The 21,181-nt window shown below is 36.7% G+C and overlaps 1 protein-coding gene across 4 annotated transcripts in view; it reads left to right on the top strand.

The window, feature by feature from the left end:
* Nucleotides 1–20,980, top strand: part of nek7 (NIMA-related kinase 7) — a 179,557-nt gene extending 158,577 nt beyond the window's left edge. For all 4 annotated transcript variants that reach the window (XM_078218147.1, XM_078218149.1, XM_078218148.1 and 1 more), the window contains exons 10-11: nt 12,120–12,233; nt 17,095–20,980. In XM_078218147.1, the coding sequence (XP_078074273.1) occupies nt 12,120–12,233; nt 17,095–17,205 (225 nt within the window). In that variant the 3' untranslated portion in view covers nt 17,206–20,980. The remainder of the gene's footprint in view (nt 1–12,119; nt 12,234–17,094) is intronic.
* The last annotated feature ends 201 nt before the right edge of the window (nt 20,981–21,181 follow it).

Consider the following 21,181-nt stretch of genomic DNA (forward strand, 5'->3'; position numbering starts at 1 on the left):
ATCAAGAGTTTTTTTGGAAATGATAGTTCCAAAAAACTGGTCTGCACTTTAGTCACTTCAAATCGTGCTGGTGAAGGAAATGTCAGTAATTTTTGTGGGATTATATGATTAAGATTATTATGAAAAACATTTGGAATAGGAAACGTGTCGCTTGCTCATCATCTTTCACTCAATCCCAATTTGTAGTTTGGTATTGGATGTTCCAAGACATCCTTTTGTTTTTAAACAAACAACTCAAGTAGAATGTTATTATTAGCTGACCAGTGCTGGAGGAATTTTATAGCTTTTACTCACAGCGAGAGAGGCCACTGTAGGCAAAAAAAAGCTTAATGGCAATAATATAAATAGTTTTAAAAATGTTTAAAATTGCACTTCAAATTTATTCCAGAAGCTTGATTTATAAAATCATTTATTATTATTATTATTAATGAACAAATGTATGAATCAATTTTACAATTTAATAATACTTTTATAAACTTTGCACTGCTGGTGTGGAAAATAATCTGCATTATAATTCCAGGAAATAGATAACCATTCAATTATTTTGGCTCATCAGCCATGCCTTCTGATATGGTTAAAACAATCGTAAATCGAGGGAACGGATGATGATTTTGAAGTCCCTCAATGGCTCAGCTACCTAAGTTGATGTGTAACTGAGCTACATTAGGCATCTTTTTTTTATGTTGCAGTCGGACTTGTGCAAGTACTCCCTCAATTTACAGCAGTACTCCCAAACTTGAGGGGTCTCTTCCTTGCATGCACATACTGGCTATGATATTTTGGAGCTACGATATTCCATCCTGACATGACTGGAGCAAATTTAAAACTTTTTCTTTGGTCTTGTGTGTTAAACCATTGGCTTATTTTTTTCTGATAGCACTTAACCAGGTTCATAAACAGAAAGTGTCCCAGCTTAAATCTGACACAATTGCTTCAGAACAGATGTCTACAAAAGGTATGTGAAGGGAGATGCCAAAAATTTAAATACAAACATTTGTGGTTTGTTTCAATATATATTGGATTGGCAGCTCTATTTCAAATGAAGAGATGCATATTTAAATTCCCTTTACCCTGATCAGAGTTTAAAAATAAAATTCAGCTGACTAATTCAGCAGTCAGTGTGAAAGAGATATTGTTACGGTACGGGTACCAGTTATGGCAAGCCAACATAGAACTGGATCATGAGTTTACAAAAAGATATAGATAGGTGAGTAGGCAAAGAACTGGCAAATAGAGTACAATGTGAGAAAATGAAAAATGCTCCATTTTAGTAGGAAGAATAATAAAGAAACATATTATTTAAATAGTGAAAGATTGCAGAGCTCTGAGATGCAGAGGGATCTGGGTGTCCTAGTGCATATATCACAGGAGGCTGGTATGCAAGTACAGCCAATAATTCGGAAACCTAATAGAATGTTACTGTTTATGGTTGGGGGAATTGAATATGTAAGTAGGGAGTTCATGCTTCAGTTGTACAAGACACTGGTGAGACCATAACTGGAGTACTGTGTACAACATTGGTCTCCTTACTTAAGGAAGGATATAAATGTGTTGGAATCAGTTTAGAGAAGGTTTACCAGATTAATACCTGAAATGTGTGGGTTGCCTTAAGAGGAAGGGTTGGACAGACTATGCTTGTATCTGCTGAAGTTTCTAAGATTAAGAGGCGACTTGATTGGGATGTATATGATCCTGCGGGATAAAGAACAAAGAAAATCACAGGATCTTGACAGGGTGGATGGAGGGAGGATGTTTCCTCTTGTAGGAGACTCTAGAACTAGGAGTCACTGTTTAAAAATAAGGGGTCATCTATTTGAAATGGAGATGAGGTAAAATGATTTAACTCAGAAGGTCATGAGTATTTGGAGCTCGCTGCCTTAAAAGATAGAGGAGTCTTTGAATATTTTTAAGGCAGAGGTGGATAGATTCTTGGTAAGCAAGAGGGATGATAGGTTATTCGGGTGGGGCGGGGGGGCAGGATGCAGAGCTGAAATGATTTTCAGTTCCTCCTTGATCTTCTTAAGCAGTAAAGCAGGCTCAAGGGACTGAGCCTACTCCTCGTCATGTGTTCGTATGATGCTCCAAGGTTTGATTCCAGTTTTTTTTCCTTAGTTAATTGATCACAATACAAGTGGCATACGTCTCACTGGAAGTGAACAGACATTATATTTTTCCAATTTGGAAATCAAAAAATGTACACCTGACCACGGGGTATTCGGGTTTAAAAATATGGCAAAATGGCAAATGTTCAGGTAGTTGGAATGCAGCTTTCTATTTGTGCATGTTTTAAATACTTTACAAAATAATGACCCAGATTTTGCTGTCACGAGAGCAAAACCGAAAGGACATAATTTAATGCCTTCCTCTGGGATGAGTTTGAAGCTGGTGGAAGGTCAGGTGAGGGTCCTGCTGTATTTCTGCGTCAATTGTGTCCAACATGGAAAGGCCTTCCCCCACACTGCCAATTGTGGCTGTTAATTAGGAAATTAATGCCCGCTTAAAGGCCTCATCCTGCCGTCACTGGAATTCAAGCAGCAGTGAGGTTGCCATGTGGGTAGGGCAGTCGCCATGTGGGCTACATGTGAACAAACCTTGACAGATTTGCTTATGGGCTCCTGGGAGAAGGCGGTCATCCATAGTTAGATAGTGAGTGCCAAATTGAGGGGGCTGGCATCGAGAAGGTGAGGGCCCACTATAAACTATCCCCCATCAGCCTTCCCTCCAATTCACTTTCACTTGACCTTGCCCCAAGACCTCTTCTCACCTTGCCCTCACTTGCCTCTTGCCTTGTATCCCTCATTGATCCCGGGCCCCTAGTGAGTGCTTTGCTGGCAGCCACCACCGTTCCCCTGGTGGCACTGCCTGTAATGAGTTGCCAGCCAGACGGGTGAGGATTTTTCCCGAGGTCATTGATCCCAGTGAAGGCCCGCTGCCGGTCACTTCAGTATCTGACTGGCACTTAATATCATAGCGGGCCTTTCCCAAAGGAGGCAACACGGGGCTCTCACTGGCTCTCTAGCTGGCAGACAATTCCCCTGTTGCTCGGATTAAATTCCGCCCAGAGAGTTCGCTCTCATTAACCTGTGAAACTGACGGCAATTTCTGGAGTCTGCATATGAGTAATTAAACGTGGATGTCCAGCAGTTGCTGCAAGTGATTCTCTGCTCCTCCACAGTGTGTACTGTTGAAATCCCTGCAGATGGCAATCTTCAGAAATTACTGAAATGAAGAGAGATTTCCCTTTTACATTGTGATATAGTTAAAACCCTTTTAATGAGATGTAATTGGATTTTTAATTTTGCACAGGCCATAACTATTGCTGAACAACATTGCCCCAGAAATTTATTATTTTTTGTTGTATGAATTCATTTTATTATGATGACATCCCGTTGTTTTCTTAAACATTACCAAATTTTGTTTATTCATTTCAACTTTTATTGTGCAGATCCAAATCTCTATTTCGCTCTCTAAAATTTTGAAAAAGTGAAGGGTAATCAGCTCACCCTGTCTGAGGACATTAATTACTGTTGCTGGATATTGGGAGATCCCCTTAACCTGGGACCAGATTCAAATTAGATGAAATCTACGTGACCGGTATCACTAGATCTTTGTGGACAGTCATCTTCAAGGTCAGCGATGAGTGTCATTGCCTTGCTGCTGACTCCAAAGTCCAGGCCATTATATAGGTGCGATTGTAGTCAACTATGGGGATATTCATTGTATCTCATGTGAGGTACTTGCATATCATTTTGGCTTGTGTGTAAGTACTGTGGGCTCAGTGTTTTGGGTCCACATCCTCCTACAAATGATGGTTCCTGATTGGGGAAAAAGGGAGTCAAAATGGAAATGGTTTCATTCATTTTGCACTCATTGGATCATGGTTTCCCTTTTCTTTAAAAAGCATTTCATACTTACAATGCATTTAGGGCAGGTCACGTTATTTTGCTGTTCAGGAAAAAAAATTATGTTTTGTTGATGCACAATTTACATTAAGTTGAATAATCTTTTAAACAAGATAGTTAAATCTGACTTCTACTAGAATGAGCAGTACCAATTTTTTAACTGAAGGCCATTAAGGTGTAAAAATGCATATGTGTCTAGTTGGAGAGCATAATGCAATAGGATAATTTCCTGGTATTAATTAATGCCTTGTTGTTCAGTGTCACAAATTATTTGCATAAATTGATAATATAAATCAGTTACTCATCTACACGGACCTTGACATCTGAAGATGAGGTTTTACATGTTTCCTTCATTGTACAGAGCAGCAGTTGCCTCCTTAGAAGGTTGTAGGTTGGTGGCTTACAGTAAAAGAGAGAGTGCAGCCACCAGCCCTGAAGACAGACACTGCGCTCCCTTACCTTGAACACACGAGGAATACTAATAAGGAAAGTCGGACCCTTGAGGTCAGGGAGCAAGTCAATCATTTCAGTGATCGTCTCAGTGAGGAGAATCAAATTAGCCTGAAAAATTCAGCTGCTGGGAAGAGAGGGCAAGCAGCTGTCAGGGGCAGCAGCGATATGCACTAATGAACCAGATGAATAGTGCAAAAGCTAGAAAATAAAAACAGGACAGTTGACATTTTTCATCTGTCAAAGCAGAAGATGCATGAAAATATGCCCAGTTTAACTCTTTAGTGAATTTGCTTCCTGTCAGTAATATTCTGAAATGTTTTATTGACTTGTGTTTAGTAACATAATATTGCTTACATTTTAACTGTTGCTGGAAGCCACAAAGTGCCTGTGATATTTGAACATTATGTTAGTGCATCCATCACTAAATTACTCCACTATGTTGATTCAGAACTTCAGATATCTAAATACCAGTTCTGGGAATCAAACAGTTAAGGATACGTTTCAAAGAGCAGCCGACAGATGAGAGCCATTTTCAGCTTGTCCTGTCCCTGCTAAAGCTCACTGAGTACCATAGGATGGTCTGCGTGTTTTGCAGAAGGTCTGTGTGTCTGGGGAATGTACACATTGTCCTTTGAAAATCAAACTTATTAGCACATGCAGAAAAGGGTGACTGACTTTAGGGCACCACTCTGCTCACTGCAGCGTTGATGCTGTCCATGTTAAGAGATTTAAAAGGTACTAATACTGAATCCCAAGGACACTATCAGTGGAAAAGAAAGTGTGTGGAGGATTCTAAAGTCTGCTGTTTGAAGATACGTGTATGTAATAGTCCATGCAATCCTGTCAGGCAGGACAGATATTGGACATTGATAATTGCTTTTTTATTTTCTGAAGTATTATATATGAAGTGCATATGTATTTCAGAAATGATGTACCTATTTTTACGGCACTTCATTCTTAAAAAATTGAATGTTCAGAGTGAATGATTTATTTTTAAATACTGAAATTTAGGCGATTAATAGTGCACTATTCAGGTTGCTATTTGGCAGAAGTGTTTCTTAAGGATGGAAATAAACAATTATGGCAGGAACATATTTTTCTTTCTGAACGGTAGTTTTGCATTAGCTATCCAACATAAATATTCTGGTTCAGCATATAACAATTAGGACAGAATAATTCACAATATTCTTAATGTTTACATACATTGACACATACATTTCAGTGGTTTAGGTATTTCATTAGAACAGTTCTTAAATCCTTGTGACTATCTGTGGGACTGCCCTGATAATGGAGGCGGACAGAATTAAGCTGGATGGTAAATGCTGTGCTCACTGCACATGTAGAAATTAAAAAGCCCCAAGTACTGAAATTGTGAATTATGAATAGCTGGGTGTGTAGTTCCATTAAGACAGATGCCATTTAACAAATTGGTCAGATTTTATCTGACTGACTAATATTTCAGCTCGATATTAACAGTTCAGGCTGCTATTTATAAAAAAAACTTTTAAATGCTTCCTTAACAAGAGAGCCATTTTAATTTAGGTTTTACATACTTGATTAAAATAATTGTGGACGCCGAGGGTACTTCAGTGGTTTCCACCATATCAGACAAATTCCTATTCCCATTTCTCTAGACGAAGCAGCCTCCTAAGCCTTGCATCCAACAAAGGTACTTTAAATTTTTGCTTCTATATGGATACGAGTACAAATTTGAATGCACATTGAAATGACTACTTCAATTCTGTATTGTTGCCATGATGGTTCATCGTACACTTAGTTTATTTTTATGGAATTCTGTTGACGGAAGTAATTGTTTCATCAAACCTCAAAGATTCTGGTCCCATTTATTAAATCAGTCAAGAAACTAGAGGAGGGAACTTAAACAGGAGGAAACAAATTAAATACCCAAAGCTTTCATTCACAATTCTGAAACCACGTACATGGCTTTATAAGGACTTGAAGTACGAATTTCTAAAGAATCCAGGATTCTCACTTCTCCCAGTGAAAACCTATTTCTATTCCCACAAGTAAAACACACTGGATCAGGATTGACTCGGTTAGTCACTAATTATCTAACCATTCCAGGAATTCAGGTAATTATTGCTGACATTCCAGTACAGTGTTGAAAGTGTCCTACATCAACAATCGCTCCTAAGGTTTGAGACCGAAACCCTGCGATACAGAAGGGCCATTACAGATTCTATCATGCTATTGTAAGAAGGGAAGGAACTTTTCCTCCGTGTACTGGCCAACAATTCCAAGCATAGATAACTGGTTATTAGCTGCTTACTAAATTGTAGGATTTTTAGTCACTGTTTCGGAGTAATTCAGCAGTTGGCAACATTTCTGAGAGATGTGATAATGTTGCATAAATGAAAGTCTTCCTCCTCCGTGAAAGTAGAAATGCATTCATTGTTCTTTATTATAATTTAGCATTGTGACATATATTTACTTGTATATATTTATATATGTAAATCCACAGTTACCAGCTGATAGAATTTACTTATTTTACAACAGTTATGTAGGTAAAATTAATTGGGTAAGATGTTCATTATTTTTCTACTGTATAGCGTTCCAGGAAAATTGGATGGATATGATCACAAAGAATTGAATTGCATTCATATAGCCCCTTTCACAACCTCAGGACACTCCAGTGCATTTCACAACCAACTATTTTTTTTTACTGTTTAGTCACTCTTGGAAATGTGGGGTTGCAAGGCAATGGTCCACAAATTGCAATGGAATCAATTATGAATTTAACTTTGTTGTGAAATAAATGTTGACCAGGAGAACAAAAACAGAAAATGCTGGAAAATCTCAGCAGGAGATCTTGACCAGGAGAATGTTCCTTTTTTAATAACGCCACTGTTTAATTTATGTCTACTTTGGGGAGGTGGGGTAGTCGAAGATTCAGTTCAACATATCTTTTGAAAGGTAGTCCTGTGACAGTGCAGCATTCTTTCAGCCAAATATCAGCCAAGATTATGTGCTCACTTTCTGAAGTAAGGCTTGAACTTGCAACGTTCTGACTTGGCGACTAAAATGATACCATGAAGTTAATGCTAACAGAATGATTCTAACATTTTCATCACCTTTTCATGCCTGCACCTTCTTTGGAGGTCATTAATTTTAGTTTCTGGAGCACCTGTTTTGCTCAATGACCTCAGTCAAATTATTTTGCCATGTTCAAAACTACTTTGTCTTCCTCATTCCTGACAGTTTATGCATTCGTATCATCCTTGTAGCTAAATGGAACCAAAGCAGGAAAAGTAGTATTTCATCTTGTACTTTGATCAGCTGTTGTAACCCTGCCAAGCTTTTTTTGTCTTGCTTTGTGTTGCGGAACTATCCATTTATACGAGCAATAGGATTCACTTGCAAAAAATAATAACCAGGTCTTAAATAGCATGATGAAGGTCATACAAATTGCAGCTAAACAGGATGATGGCGTTTTCTAAAGAGAGACTTGTCCAGGTGACATAATTTCAAGCACTGATGCGTGCTTGGTGCTTGTGAGAATGGATCTATGTTTTTTATGGCAGGGCAGTTAATGATGCCTTATTTTAGTTAAACTTCCTTTGGCAGTTAAAATTTTTACATTTTTTTGTTTGGCAAGTTGTTTAAATGTGAGAGTTGACATCATTGCAGGGAGGGAACCCAAGGATTTGGGACCAGAATTAAAGTAACAGTGTATCTCCTTCACTAATGAGATTGAAGGATCATGAAATTAATATTACAAGGACTGAGGAAGAGTTGTAAATTATATTGACTGAATTTAATGTCAATCTGGTACAGAAAGAGAAATGGGAAAACATTGAATTGGGGAGACAGATTAACAAAAGAGACAGAAGTAAAATGAAATAAAAGTTTGAGTTTAAAATGTCCCTTTTTAAAATCTCAAACTATTGAACCCTAAAGCAAAATGACTTAACACTTGTAGTTAATTTTCAGTGCCAGAGGGTTGATTGACTGTAATTTACACTTACCGTGTAATTAAAAGGGGATGCAGACTAATATGGAGAAGACTAACATTCTGTGGTAAAATTAGTTTAGTGGCTATCTTGTGAATACAGCAGTTTTGATGAATTTTACTGTTGAGGCAATCAGCATGATGCAGTCTTTGCAAAATTAATGGACATGATCTTTTGGATTTCCCTGCACTTGCCTTTGCTTGCAGTTGCTGTACCATTTGTGAATAAATGGCAACAAGCACCATTAGCCTTACCATTACTTTAACAGCAAAGTTTGGCCTATAAACTCCCTTTAAACTATTCTCCAAATGAATACAGCTAAATAATTCAAGTTGCATTAATTTTTAAGACTTTTCTTCACACTTCATACATAAACAGATTACACTGAACTTTGAGAGAAAACTGCTGTTACAGTTGGTAACGCTTAGAAATTTGTTTTTTTTACTGCAGGTGCTGGAATCATAAACAAAAACAGAAAATGCTGGAAAATCTCAGCAGGTCTGACAGTATCAGTGGAGAGAGAACAGAGCTAACATTTTAAGTCTGGATGACTGAGATTTTCCAGCATTTTGTGTATTTTTGTTTTTTAGGCTGCGAACTGAACTCTGCATGACACTTCCTCATTGTGTCTCCTTCGTCATAAATTTGACAAACATCTTGCTGTTAAATTTACTTTCTTTTAATGATACAAAGGAGCTGGTTTCAAAACAATTCACTCCAAACTGCATTATCTTTTACTTAAAAGTCTAATTTTTACCAGCCTGTTTCATTCTACAATTAATCACATCGCAAAATATATTGCACTTTTATAGAAAAGTTGAGTTTTATTCATGACATTGATGTCTTCACAGTAGCTAGCGATGATCACTGCTACATCTCTTACGATACTTTCAAGTTGGTCCTGGACTCATCCTCCTACAACAATATTACAGTCCCATAATGACTGCTGAATACAACTAGCCAAACCCTGTAAATTAAACACTGTAATAATGAAGCAAGTTAAGCTCAAGTCCCTGCACCACTTACTGGGCTATTCTGAATTCTAAAATGATCTTGTGCAGGTTTTATTGGAGGATTCCTCTGGTTAGAATTCCTGAATTTATGACTCATTTAATAGGTGGTGTAAATGTGTGGTGCTGTGCATTTCAGTATGTTACAGTGCATAATATATTCATTGAGGAAGTGGGAACAGCCCCAAAACAGTAGCATTCAGCAAAAGTAAAAGTGAGGTTTACTTTGCCGGTCAGTCTGTGTAAGCAACATTCATGCACTTTTAACAAAGATTTGTCTTGTTTCTATTTACTCTGAATTGTGACATTTGAAGCATTGGTAAAGAGCAATGGTAACAATGCAGTATCTTTTGAGCATGTTTGAAAGACAGGCGACTGGTTAAAAAGGAATTTTCTTGAAAGGAATGGCTGAAATTTAGGTTATTTAAAAGTTTGGATGTACGAATTATCCTTGGTTAAAATTGGGCTGTTGCACTTCCAAATGCATTTTCCTGTCAAACTTGCCCTTTTGCCCTTTTTTGCTTTTCACATGGTTATAAATATGAGTCTTACTGCATTCTTTTTTTCATTAAGTTGGCCATTCCACATCTTTTTCAATCTCTTCCTTTTTCTCTAATTTGCTTAAAATTGAAATAGAAGTTTGCTGTTTCTCTCCACAATCTGCTTTCGATTAGAAGGAAGAGGAAAGAATAAATCCTAGCAAAGCTCCGAGTTTGGTCAGCAGGAATCTGGGAGTCAATTGCACTCTTCAACCAGACATTGAGACTTGTTTTTTAAAAAAAGCAAGTGTAGAAAAAAAATGTGATTCTGTTTCTGGGGCACATGAACACACTCAAATGCAGATTAGTAGATGAGATCCTGAATTATTGCAGGTTTTGGGGATACCCAGCCCTCACCGGTTCAGAGTCTAGTCGGTTGATCAAAATTAGGAGTCTTAGTACATTAAATAATTAACTATAAATACTACTAATGCCACACAGAAATCATTTTTTAAAAATTGCTGACATCCGACAACTGACCAAATGGGGAACCATGGACAGAAACTTGCATTCTGCTGTTTGATAAAGTAGTAAGTTTTTAAGCTTATTTGTCTCACAAGTAGGCTTACATTAACACTGTAATGACGTTACTGTGAAAATCCCCCAGTCACCCCATTCCTGTGCCTGTTCAGGTGCACTGAGGGAGAATTTAGAATAGCCAGTGCACCTAACCAGCATGTCTTTCGGACTATGGGAGGAAACCGGAGCACTCGGAGAAAACCCACGCACACTGACCCAAGCTGGGAATCGAACCCAAGCTCCTGGCGTTGTGAGGCAGCAGTGTTTGCACCCTATGCTGCATTTGTGATCACTACTGAAAATGTGCATGGATTCAGAAGGTCAAATTGTTTCCAACTTGGCTCGCTATTACTAATCTGAAATAAAAGCAGAAAATTCTGGAAATACTCAGCAGGTCAGGCAGCATCTGTGGAGACAGAAACAGTTAATGTTTCACATCGATCACCTTTCATCAGAACTGGGAAAAGTTGGAAATGTAATAAGATTTGAGCAAAGGAGTGGGTGGAACAAGGACAAAGGAAGGTCTATAATAGGGTGGAAAACAGGAGAGATTGGATGACAAAGTTTATTCTTCCAGGAGCGAAGGAAATGGTGATGGGTCAAGAAAACAAAAGTTGTCCCTTGAACTTGCTGTTTTCTGAAAGCAAAAATCAGAGAAAATCAATGCATGCAATGATAGGGAAACAATATGGGGCAAACAGAGTTTAAGTTCTGAAATGATTGAACTCTGTATTAAGTCCCAAAGTTTGTAAAGAGCTCAATCAAAAGGTCTGATGCTATTCCTCAAGCTTCACTGGAACAGTGAACCAAGCTAAAGACCGATATCAGAGTGAGAGCAAGGTGGAGAATTAAACATTACGGGCCACCAGAAGCTCAGGGTCATGCTTGTGCACTGAGCGAAATGTTCTGCAAAGCAGTCACCCATTTTCTGTTTGGTTTGCACTTAAAAGAAGTGCACATAAATTGCTGCTTCCACTAAAAGGAGTGTTTGGGGCCTTGGGCAGTAAGGAAAGAGGAGGTAAAAAGGCAGGTATTTCGAGCATTTTCTTTTTTTTGTTTTAGATTTGCAGCATCTGCAGTATTCTGCTTTTTGTATTACTAATCTGGACTGCTTTTCCATGAATGTCAATGTTAGAATCTTTTTCACATAATCATTTGCAAAAAAATGTCACTTTGTTTCGTACCTAAAGGTAACAAACCCCCTTTTGTACCTTCAAAAAGTAGCACAGGAAATCCAGAGTGAAATAAGTTTGTACTTTGGTTATTTTAGCATTTTAACTGATATGGCATTCTGCATGTGTTAAACAGTCAAAGAAAGTGACGCAACACCATGCAAAATGGGACATTCTTGTCAAAGGTTAAATTATCAAAATGAATAACAAACGGTTTAGACGATTTCCTGTATTTTTTGTTGTATTCAATGCTTATCATAATGGCAACTTATTCAAGCAAAGGTGTTTAAATGGTGGAAATTTTGAATAATTTATGGATCCTGAATGAAATTCATCTTTGCTTTAGTGGAACGTATTCTGGTCAATCGGTTAGGATTATTTGGAAGTGATAATGAAAAGCAAATGTTGGAATTTAACTGAAGATTGAGAAATTAAAATGTGCTTTCCATATGAACAATACTGAAACTGGTCCCATTTATAAACCCCATGTTGATGCACTTTAATTTCTTTCAATTACTCATCTGTCCATGATTTCTCTCTCAATTTCATTCAGATGGCTGCACTCCAAAGTCCATTCTACGGTGATAAGATGAACCTATATTCTCTCTGTAAAAAGATCGAACAGTGTGATTATCCTCCTCTTCCTTCTGACCATTATTCAGAAGAGGTGGGTGCAATTTTGTTTTACATTATTGGTAGTCCTTCGACTTTAAGCAAAGAATTATAATGCAAATGAATGCAAGAAAATGATCCTGGAGTACTCCATCCGCTATTGGAAGCCTTCTGTTTTTGTGCGGTCGAGGTTTCTTTTATGATTTCAAATGAAGTAATGTTAATCACCATGAGTCCAAAAGAGCTAGAATCAGTATTTTCTGCTATTCAGGTTAGTAATGTAAAATATTAATAGTTAACAAAATATTTTAAATGTTTTTCGAACAATATTTACCTTGGGTTTGCTTCATGTCAGGCAGCCTTCTAAAACAACTTTGACATACTTCACTCTGGTTGGTAAAAATGTGTTTATTCCCCATCTGGTGAGTTTCTGATCTCAACCCAACCATCTGGGAAGTTTGTGAGGCAAGAAAAAAAATGAAGAGTGCCATTGTAATGCTCAGTTCAGGAGCAATGGAATTGGTTTGCTCTTTCCTTCAGGCAATTATGAGAAAGGAAAATGCATGTGCAAAATGTGATGCAGAATAACATTAATCAATATTGCCATTAGTACTTTTCTTATCTTAAAGTTGCATGCAATATACCAATAAATCTAGACTTTGTAAAACAACAGATTTATATTTTAGTAGTAATTGCAAGATGATTCTACATGAATTGTGTTTACAATGTTCATTTACAGGCTTAACTAAGGTTAATAATAAAACTATTGGTTTATGTCAGTATAGAACCATATTTGGAAGGGGGCAGAGGGAAATCCTTGGTGCAAAATTTCAGTTTGCTTTTTCAATGTTCTCTTTTAATTGTAATCTACTTGGAGCACTAACTGTGTTATTTGATGATAGCACCTTGTTAGCTTTTATTTTATTTTCTAATTGTTCATACATATCCCATCTAATTCTTGATCAGTGATATTTCCAGCAATGTACATAGACTGTTTCAGTTTAGCTGACTTAGAATCTGTGGGGCTAGATGGTACAGTTAGGTGTAAACAATAATGTGAAAAGATGGCAAAAATGTCATAGGTTGTTCTTTATTGTGTCATTCAGACTGTCTGCTTTTGCTGTGATGCACATGAATATTTCACGTATCTGCTTCTTCATCCCCATTCTTCTTGACTAATTTTCAGACTGTCTGAATTTGCATTTCACATGGTAGCTGATTAGGAGATGTTGAGCGTGGTAGAGGAGCCTCAGCAGGCGGTTGCTATGGCGACCTTCGGCAGGATTTAATGATGATGCCACTAGTGGTTGGTTGAAGTCGGCCTGCCTGCAGGGCTACTCTGCTCAGCCTCTTATTGTGGCTAAGTGTGAAGTGGGGGTTGTGTATTTGCAGCCAAGGGGCAATTATCAGGGACCGGCCCAGATGGAAGGTCCCAGAGCTGGCAAAGGCTGAATCCAATCCATTCCTCCCCTACCTTCAGCTATGCCAGTGTGGAAAGATAATTAGCACAAAACAGGAGCATATCTTTCCTTCCAGCCTGACACAATGTGAATGTGTATGGTAATAGATTGGCTTTGTTTTTGTTAGTATTCTTGGCATTTGCTTCTTTCCTAGAGGCATGGGAGATAGATTTACTCTATTTGGGTTCCAAACAGGGAGTTACTGTGTATAGTTACTGCCATTCATGTTCACTCGTTATTTTATGAAAAATGTAGACTAAAAATATATACATCGTTAAAATACATGAATAACTGTAGTGTTTTGTTGGATAGTACATTTTTCATTTCAATATGCCACATTTTACATTGGCAAAGAAATGGTCAAAGAAATAGTGTATTTGTGACAAATATGAATCTCTTTCAAACTATCTAGTTGATCTATAAATGTACAAAATAGTAGAAGGATCTTTTGTATTAAGTTGTACTATTTCTTGACATATAATGTGTACAACATTTTACATTTGATAACATTTGCTTCTCTGTCCTGCACTTAGCAAACTGGGCCTGCCATGAAATGTTACTAAAGGCTTAAATGCAAACAATTCTTCTATTAAATGCACCTGCAGTAATTTTTTTGGCATTGTCCATTATCCATGCATACTGAACCTTTGGAATCAAATCTAAATGTTGAGTGCATTTCTGTGAGCCATCTGATGCTGCTTAGAATAATTAAGCTGCTGACTTTTTAGGTATTATTTTGTCACTCGCGCCCTTTGGAAAGTGGAAAAAAAATATTTGAATAGAATGACATGGCCAAATGTTTATACATACAGAAAGTGCACATTTTTTCAAAAGTCATAGCAATTATAAATAGAACACAGAATGCCTTCCAGTGAAACATATTTATTATAAAAAGATGGGAGTGATGGTGGAGTGGCAATGTCACTGGATCCAGAGGCCTAGACTAATCCTTTGGGGACACCATGGCAGCTGGTGAAATTTAAATTCAATTAATAAATTTGAAATACAAAGCTAGTCTCAACATAGTGACGATGGTAACTGACATGAATTGTTGTAAAAAAAAAACCCAACTAGCTTGCTGATGTCCTTTAGGGGAGGCAATCTGCCCTGCTTACCTGACCTGGCCTACATGTGACTCCATAGCCACAGCAATATGGTTGACTCTTAACTGCTCTCTGAAATGGTCTAACTCAGTTCAAGGACAATTGAGAATGGACAACAAATGCCTACATCCCCCCAAAAAATTAACATTTTTAATTGTGACTTTGACTCTAACTCGCTTATAGAAACACAAACTATTTGACAGGGAGGCATTCGATAATCAATCATGCCTTACATTATGAAACCGTTTTCTATAACAATGCAGAGAATGATTCTCTCTGAATGAGAAATAAAACTTCTATAATGCAACAAGCATTTACCCCTCTATAGAATTTCAGTTCAGTCTATGATGAATTCTAACCAGATGTTTTAGTTTATAGAAAATGTTGAATTTGATCATTTCTTTCAACATTTTATTTCTTAGTTTGACACTTGACATTTTTTTTAAATGCCAGCAATATGGATTGTAGTACCATTTCCATCAGCTTTATTTGCTGTGTAGTTCCCATGGTGGCATGAATACCAAACACTGCGCACAACTTTTGGAAATGCACATTTTAAATTCCAATATCTGTGAAACAAAATTCAGGAAATTCCTTAGGGTGATTATACTACAATAGAATAAGAGAAATGTTTAAGATTCAAATGAACCTTTGATGGCATTGAAACAACTTGTAGTCATGAAAATCCTAGTTGATGTGAAGTGATATCCAAACCTAGAAGGTGGCACTTAAAATGTTATGGTCAGTATTAATTCCTTGTGATCAGAAATTCTTTTCAAAACATGCAAGACTCTTCCAGGAGCTAAATGGCAGTGAAGTATAGTTACTATATTGCTGGTGATGCAGAGCTCCAGTGATCACTGCAATAGTAGCCGTGATTCACTGACATAGCGACAATTTCATTTCAGATAAAATTGTGCTTTTTTTTGTTTCATGTATATCAACAAGTTAGATATAACATGTTTTGGAAGATTCACTTGGTCCCTTGTGTTAATTCCCAGCTCATCTTTTTCTCATATGAGCTTGATGCCACAGTAAATTACACCAGAGATTGACTCCTCTAAGAATGGTTGCATAAAAAGAATTAGAATAGGATTGTATGCAAAAAATGTTTGAACAAATCACTCACGTAGTCCAAAAAGAAAGTAGACTACATTGAATACAGGGTGTGCTTAGCATATGAGATCGAATGGATGGCATAGATTTGAAACTTTTCCTGCCAGTGACTAATGGTCTGAATTTCGCGGTCGGTGGTCAAGCAATAACGCTCACCACTGACCCTGAAGAAAGCTGCCCTAAAAGACACAATGATCTCTGGTGTGGATTTCCCCTTTCCCGATGTCAGTTGCATCCGGCACTAAGTCCAGGGGATCTCCAGGCATCCAGCAACAGTGATGTCATCAAGTAGGGTAAGCAATGAATCACATTGAAGTATTCTCAGGCTGTAAACTGGGAAGTGAAATGCACTGAATTTTTCACTTCTAATTTTTAAAAGATCTTAGAGCAAAATAAATGGTTTGGAACATAAGCATGGGGTGAAGGTAGCTGAAGTATCAGTTGTTTTTAAAAAAAGGCATTCTACAAGTATACAGTTTTTCAGGGATGGTAAGACAGTTCAGCAGTAATTAGTTCTTGGCACACAGTTGAAAAGCCAGTACACCTCACTCAAAATGATGCCACTTCAGAAGTCCTTACAGTGAAACAAATAGTGCAGATTACAAATTTTTATCTGTTCAGTGATTTCTACCTGATTGCTATTTGGTGGATTTGACCAGTGCACTGTGGGAAAGCATAGAATTAAAAACAGCAACTTCTGGATACCCACATTTAACTGCACATGTGCAGACTCCAAAAATTGCTTTCTGTTTTAGTGAAGTATTGATGGTGATCAGGCCATTTTTGTCACTGTGTAATACATTTGCAATTAAACACAATGGAAATGGGGTGTTTAAGTCAGAGAATTATGCGCATCACATAGTCAAAGGTTCTATTATATCCAACTGCACCAAAGCTGAATTATTTAAACTAGACATCTAATTAAGCAGCAAAACTCCTAGTTTACTGTCTACCAGTGGCCTAGTTGTTTACCATTTCCACCTGGGTCTGATAACCATTACCATTCATGTATGTGGATAGTGGTTGATTGGAAACTGTATTTCATTCTTGAGAAGATACTGTAGCTCATTTATAGCCTTGCACTTTTGTGAGTTATGTTAGATGTACTACTTTCAGACTGAGGAAATGAGATGCAATCCTATCAGTACATACTACATTGCTAAGCCAATTTCATGACCTCTTTGTTCTTGACAATGGTTCTTTTCCTCTAGACTGAACAAACTGCTTTGTTTTCTAGCTTCGACAATTAGTAAATATCTGCATTAACCCAGATCCAGAGAAGAGACCAGATATTGCCTATGTGTATGAAGTAGCTAAGCGCATGCATGCACTTTCTTCAGCAAGCTAAAGCAAATCATGCATCAGGAAGAAGAAAAACCAGAAGATATGAACATAAAAATTCAGTGTTTCTATATTCTATCATTACTCTTTGTTATTCTGTGTCTAAGGATAGTTGTACAGAATTCAGTGGCATAATTGGAAGGAAAGTTACACATACCCAAAAGAAATAAGTTCTTAATGACATGGTTCTGTATGCTGAATTGCATTTGTTTTAGTAATTACATCCTCTCAATGGCCTTCTGTGTTTTACTTCATAAACTGTTTCCATTTCTGTCCTTACACTTGATATTTTAAAAATAAAATTGGCATGCCTGCAGTTTTTTTTACAATCATATGCAAATCTGTTTCCTGTAGGCCTATTGGACCAGACATTACTGTGCCTTGTTACATAAGTCATGCTCTTATTTATAGCATTTATTACATCTATCTTGTGGCTTTGTGATATTTTCTGTTGACCCCATAACTGCTTAGTGACATTGTATGAATTTGCACCAAGCATTGGTATGTTATGCAAATCAACATTTGGTTTGTATGGACCAAATTCTAAATTGCTTGAATGTTCCTTGTAAGTCACAACAATGCTAACCAAAATATTATTAAATGTTCAGTGACATTTATGGCTTTTAAAAGGTGCCTTTATTGTTGTTTTTGTGACAAAAAACAATTTAATACTGTAATTTTAGTTACCCATTGATATATCACTATTATGAACAATTACTGTTCAACCATATCTTTACCTGGTGAATTAAAGGTGCACAGAAAACCAGAATAATGTTTTGTTACCATGAAGTTTGGCCATTTTCTTTGTTTAAGCTTTGATTATGAGCTTCCTCATTTTTCCCCAGCCCTGATTCACCAGAAACTATAGATAAGATCCTTGACTATTGCAATTCTGTGTCAGCTTGCCCATAGATGTGCTAGAGTGGCTTGGGAATGACTGAAATTCCAGTTCAAAGTCGATAGACTTTTGGCTGCTCCATCAAATTTTCTGCCCCACCCATGACGGGACTGGACAATCACACCCAGGTCTGTCTCTGATTTTCTTTATCCCCAAAGCAGCACAGTTGAAATTTGTTACTCAGCAGAGAAGGGGGAAATAACTTGCCTATTTCTAGTTTTGTGATGTTCCAACGTGCAGTGCCACCACGTTGCCCAGGGCTGTTCTCAGTTTATTAAACTAAATTATTTCTAGTGGCTTTAGTGCACCTAAAACACATTAAAGTTTAAAGAACTATTTCTACAAACCTCACAAGACTATTTTCACAAAGCATTTAGATCAGTTCTACAGTGTTAGACAATTAGTAAATGTGATTTATTGATAATATGTCAAGTAAATGTCCACATTTTTATTGAATAGAATACGGAAAGGGAACCGGGAATGCAGGATATGTTGAGAGTACAAACATTCGACAGCTGAAGAGTGACAGTTGTCAGTTAAAAAGCTATTCCCTAAATTGTGATACCAGGTGTGATAGTTAATCATTGCAGGCTGATAAGATCTCAGGTTCAAGGGGGTGTGCTGAATCATCTGATCTCAACTTGGATAGCTTTTGGGAGGTGTTACAACGGACCTGGACGTCTTTGAATTAAGAAGGAAATGTTAGTTGAGATTCCTGTTCCAGATCGAGGATTGCAGTGATCCCAGCTGAAGATACTGTCCGGGTGCATACGTGAAGAGTGGTTACTTAACTCAGATACTGGAAAGTTGCCAGAGCTTGTGGAACCGTACTCTCATCTCTAAGTACATGAGACAAAAATAAAACAGACTAAAATCTGAGAGGATAGGGCAAAGAAAATTATCTTTTATTTGTGAAATGGAATTTCTGTTACACCGATTCTTGACTCTTTTACATTTGATTTAGAAAGGTGTTTCTAAGTGCAGTGGGTAGTTTTTCAGCCATTTAAATTGCTTTTAGCCACGCTCTAAAATTGAGCATTTGCCATCCTGAAAAACTAAGTGGTGGTGAGGAAGCACAAGAGTAAGTTGATTTGGCATGTCGCCCAAAATGGAATTCCCTTCCCTTAACATGGAAGAAAAACCTTTATTTATAAATGACCCGATGTGAATTTGAAGTACAAGATGAGTAGAACATGTATCTAGGAACTGCACATTTTAATTCCTTTACATTTTTTCGCTTTGTAAAGAAATTTTATACGAAGTCATAGCTGAAACCTCATCCTCTTCCCAGGCTTCAGAGATGGCTATTCCATATTTTGAGCTAAAAGGGATTTGAATTTTATTCCTTATTCCCATGAAGGGATTTTAAGATGTCAGCCAAAAACAATGCTGTGTTGCGAAGGATAAAGTGATATCACACTAATTAACAGTATAATCTGTTACTGTATCAGTAAAAAAAATTGAAAATGTGTTACATTTGCCCGATTGTCTCTGTACATTTGTGGCATTAATTTAATTGTTGCATATTTGGTCATAGAATCTCTATCTTTAAATTATTACTGACTATTCTTGTGAATTATCATTAACATTTATAATTTTCACTATTGCAAATTAACTTGTTTAAAAAAGAAAAGCTATTTTTCAAAACAAGTCTGTCCTAATTTTCAGCCTGGATTGTGTTGCAAATATGGCCAGGCATTAAATTGTTTTTTAGATTTGTAAATCCTTGTGCATCTATTTTGTGGAGAAAACCAAAGTACTATAAAATGTGCCTTTATATTTTACAGAAATGCTAAAATGTTTCTATTTAATTGTAATTAACTATATATTGATAAAGAATATGCACTAAGGATGCCACTGCACAAATCCCCACAGCTTCCCTAGCACATTCATTCTTCAAAAATTAACCAGAAAAATAGTTTTTTTAGTTAAATGTTTTGTGTAATGAGTTCGCTGATGACAAAGCCACTTTATTGCAAAACTATGGGATAGATCTGAAAATTTTTTGTTTTAATTTATCCTAATTCAACACAAAATATGACAAATGCTACTTGCTAATAAATTTACAAATTGTTTATTTTAGAAAATTGGTCTGCTTTTGTATTTCTGACATGAGCACTCTTGAATGTAACCATTTCTTTGATATAATTGAACAAAAATGCAGTAGATATCTGTTCCGTTTTTCTCCCCCACAGACGCACACATGCACATATTTGTAAATGTAATGACATAAAAACCTGATGTTTCTGTTCACTTTTGTCTGTTAATAACATGTTTTGTTTAAAATTTTATATTTGAAGTGAACATTTACATGCTATTCTGAAATCTGCCTTAATGCATCTTTTACAACAAATGTCTGCTGAGTCAAATTTCTGATTATAATTGTTGATCAGGTAAATGAAGTGTATTAAATGGCTGGAGCAGATGACATGGCTATCAAACTTGAGTAGTGTTGTACTTATTCTTGAATTGCTGATGGATAATTTCTCAACCTATGAAATAGCTATTGGTCATTTTATAAAGACTTGTAGTTTTTAAAAAATTGCCATTTCTTAATTTCACGTTATTATTGTCACAATATACTTTTTAATTAATGTACATGCTGCCATGTTACCAAACTGATTTTGCTTTTAAATATGCAGCTATTCTGTTACCATGATGATTATGTTTGAGTTGGCTCCTGAATTGCTTCAAATTTATCAACACAAAAACCCATCTCCATAATATGTCAAATGTTTATAATGGAATTTAATTGATGATGTCTAAAAAGCTAGCTTCCAGATTTGTATTATAGTTACGTGAATCTAAGTTTTAAATTGTAATACTTGGTTTGTGATTATTTGCATTCAAAACATGAATAGATATCTGTCCTCCATTTCTGACATGTTCTGTGTTGGCCTCTTTATTTGTGTCTGTGGGGAGCAGAATTCATCCCTTTGCAAATCAATATGCGCAAGATAGTGATCCATAAACTTTATTGAGTTTTCTTTTCAAAATCCTTCCTAATGATGAAAATCTGTAGAATTGTTCATATTATTTAGGACTTAAATTTCAACATGATATGTGGTTTGCTGTGATGTGAAAT

This window comes from Mustelus asterias, chromosome 8 (assembly GCF_964213995.1).
Source record: "Mustelus asterias chromosome 8, sMusAst1.hap1.1, whole genome shotgun sequence".
In the NCBI taxonomy this organism is placed as follows: Eukaryota; Metazoa; Chordata; class Chondrichthyes; order Carcharhiniformes; family Triakidae; genus Mustelus; species Mustelus asterias.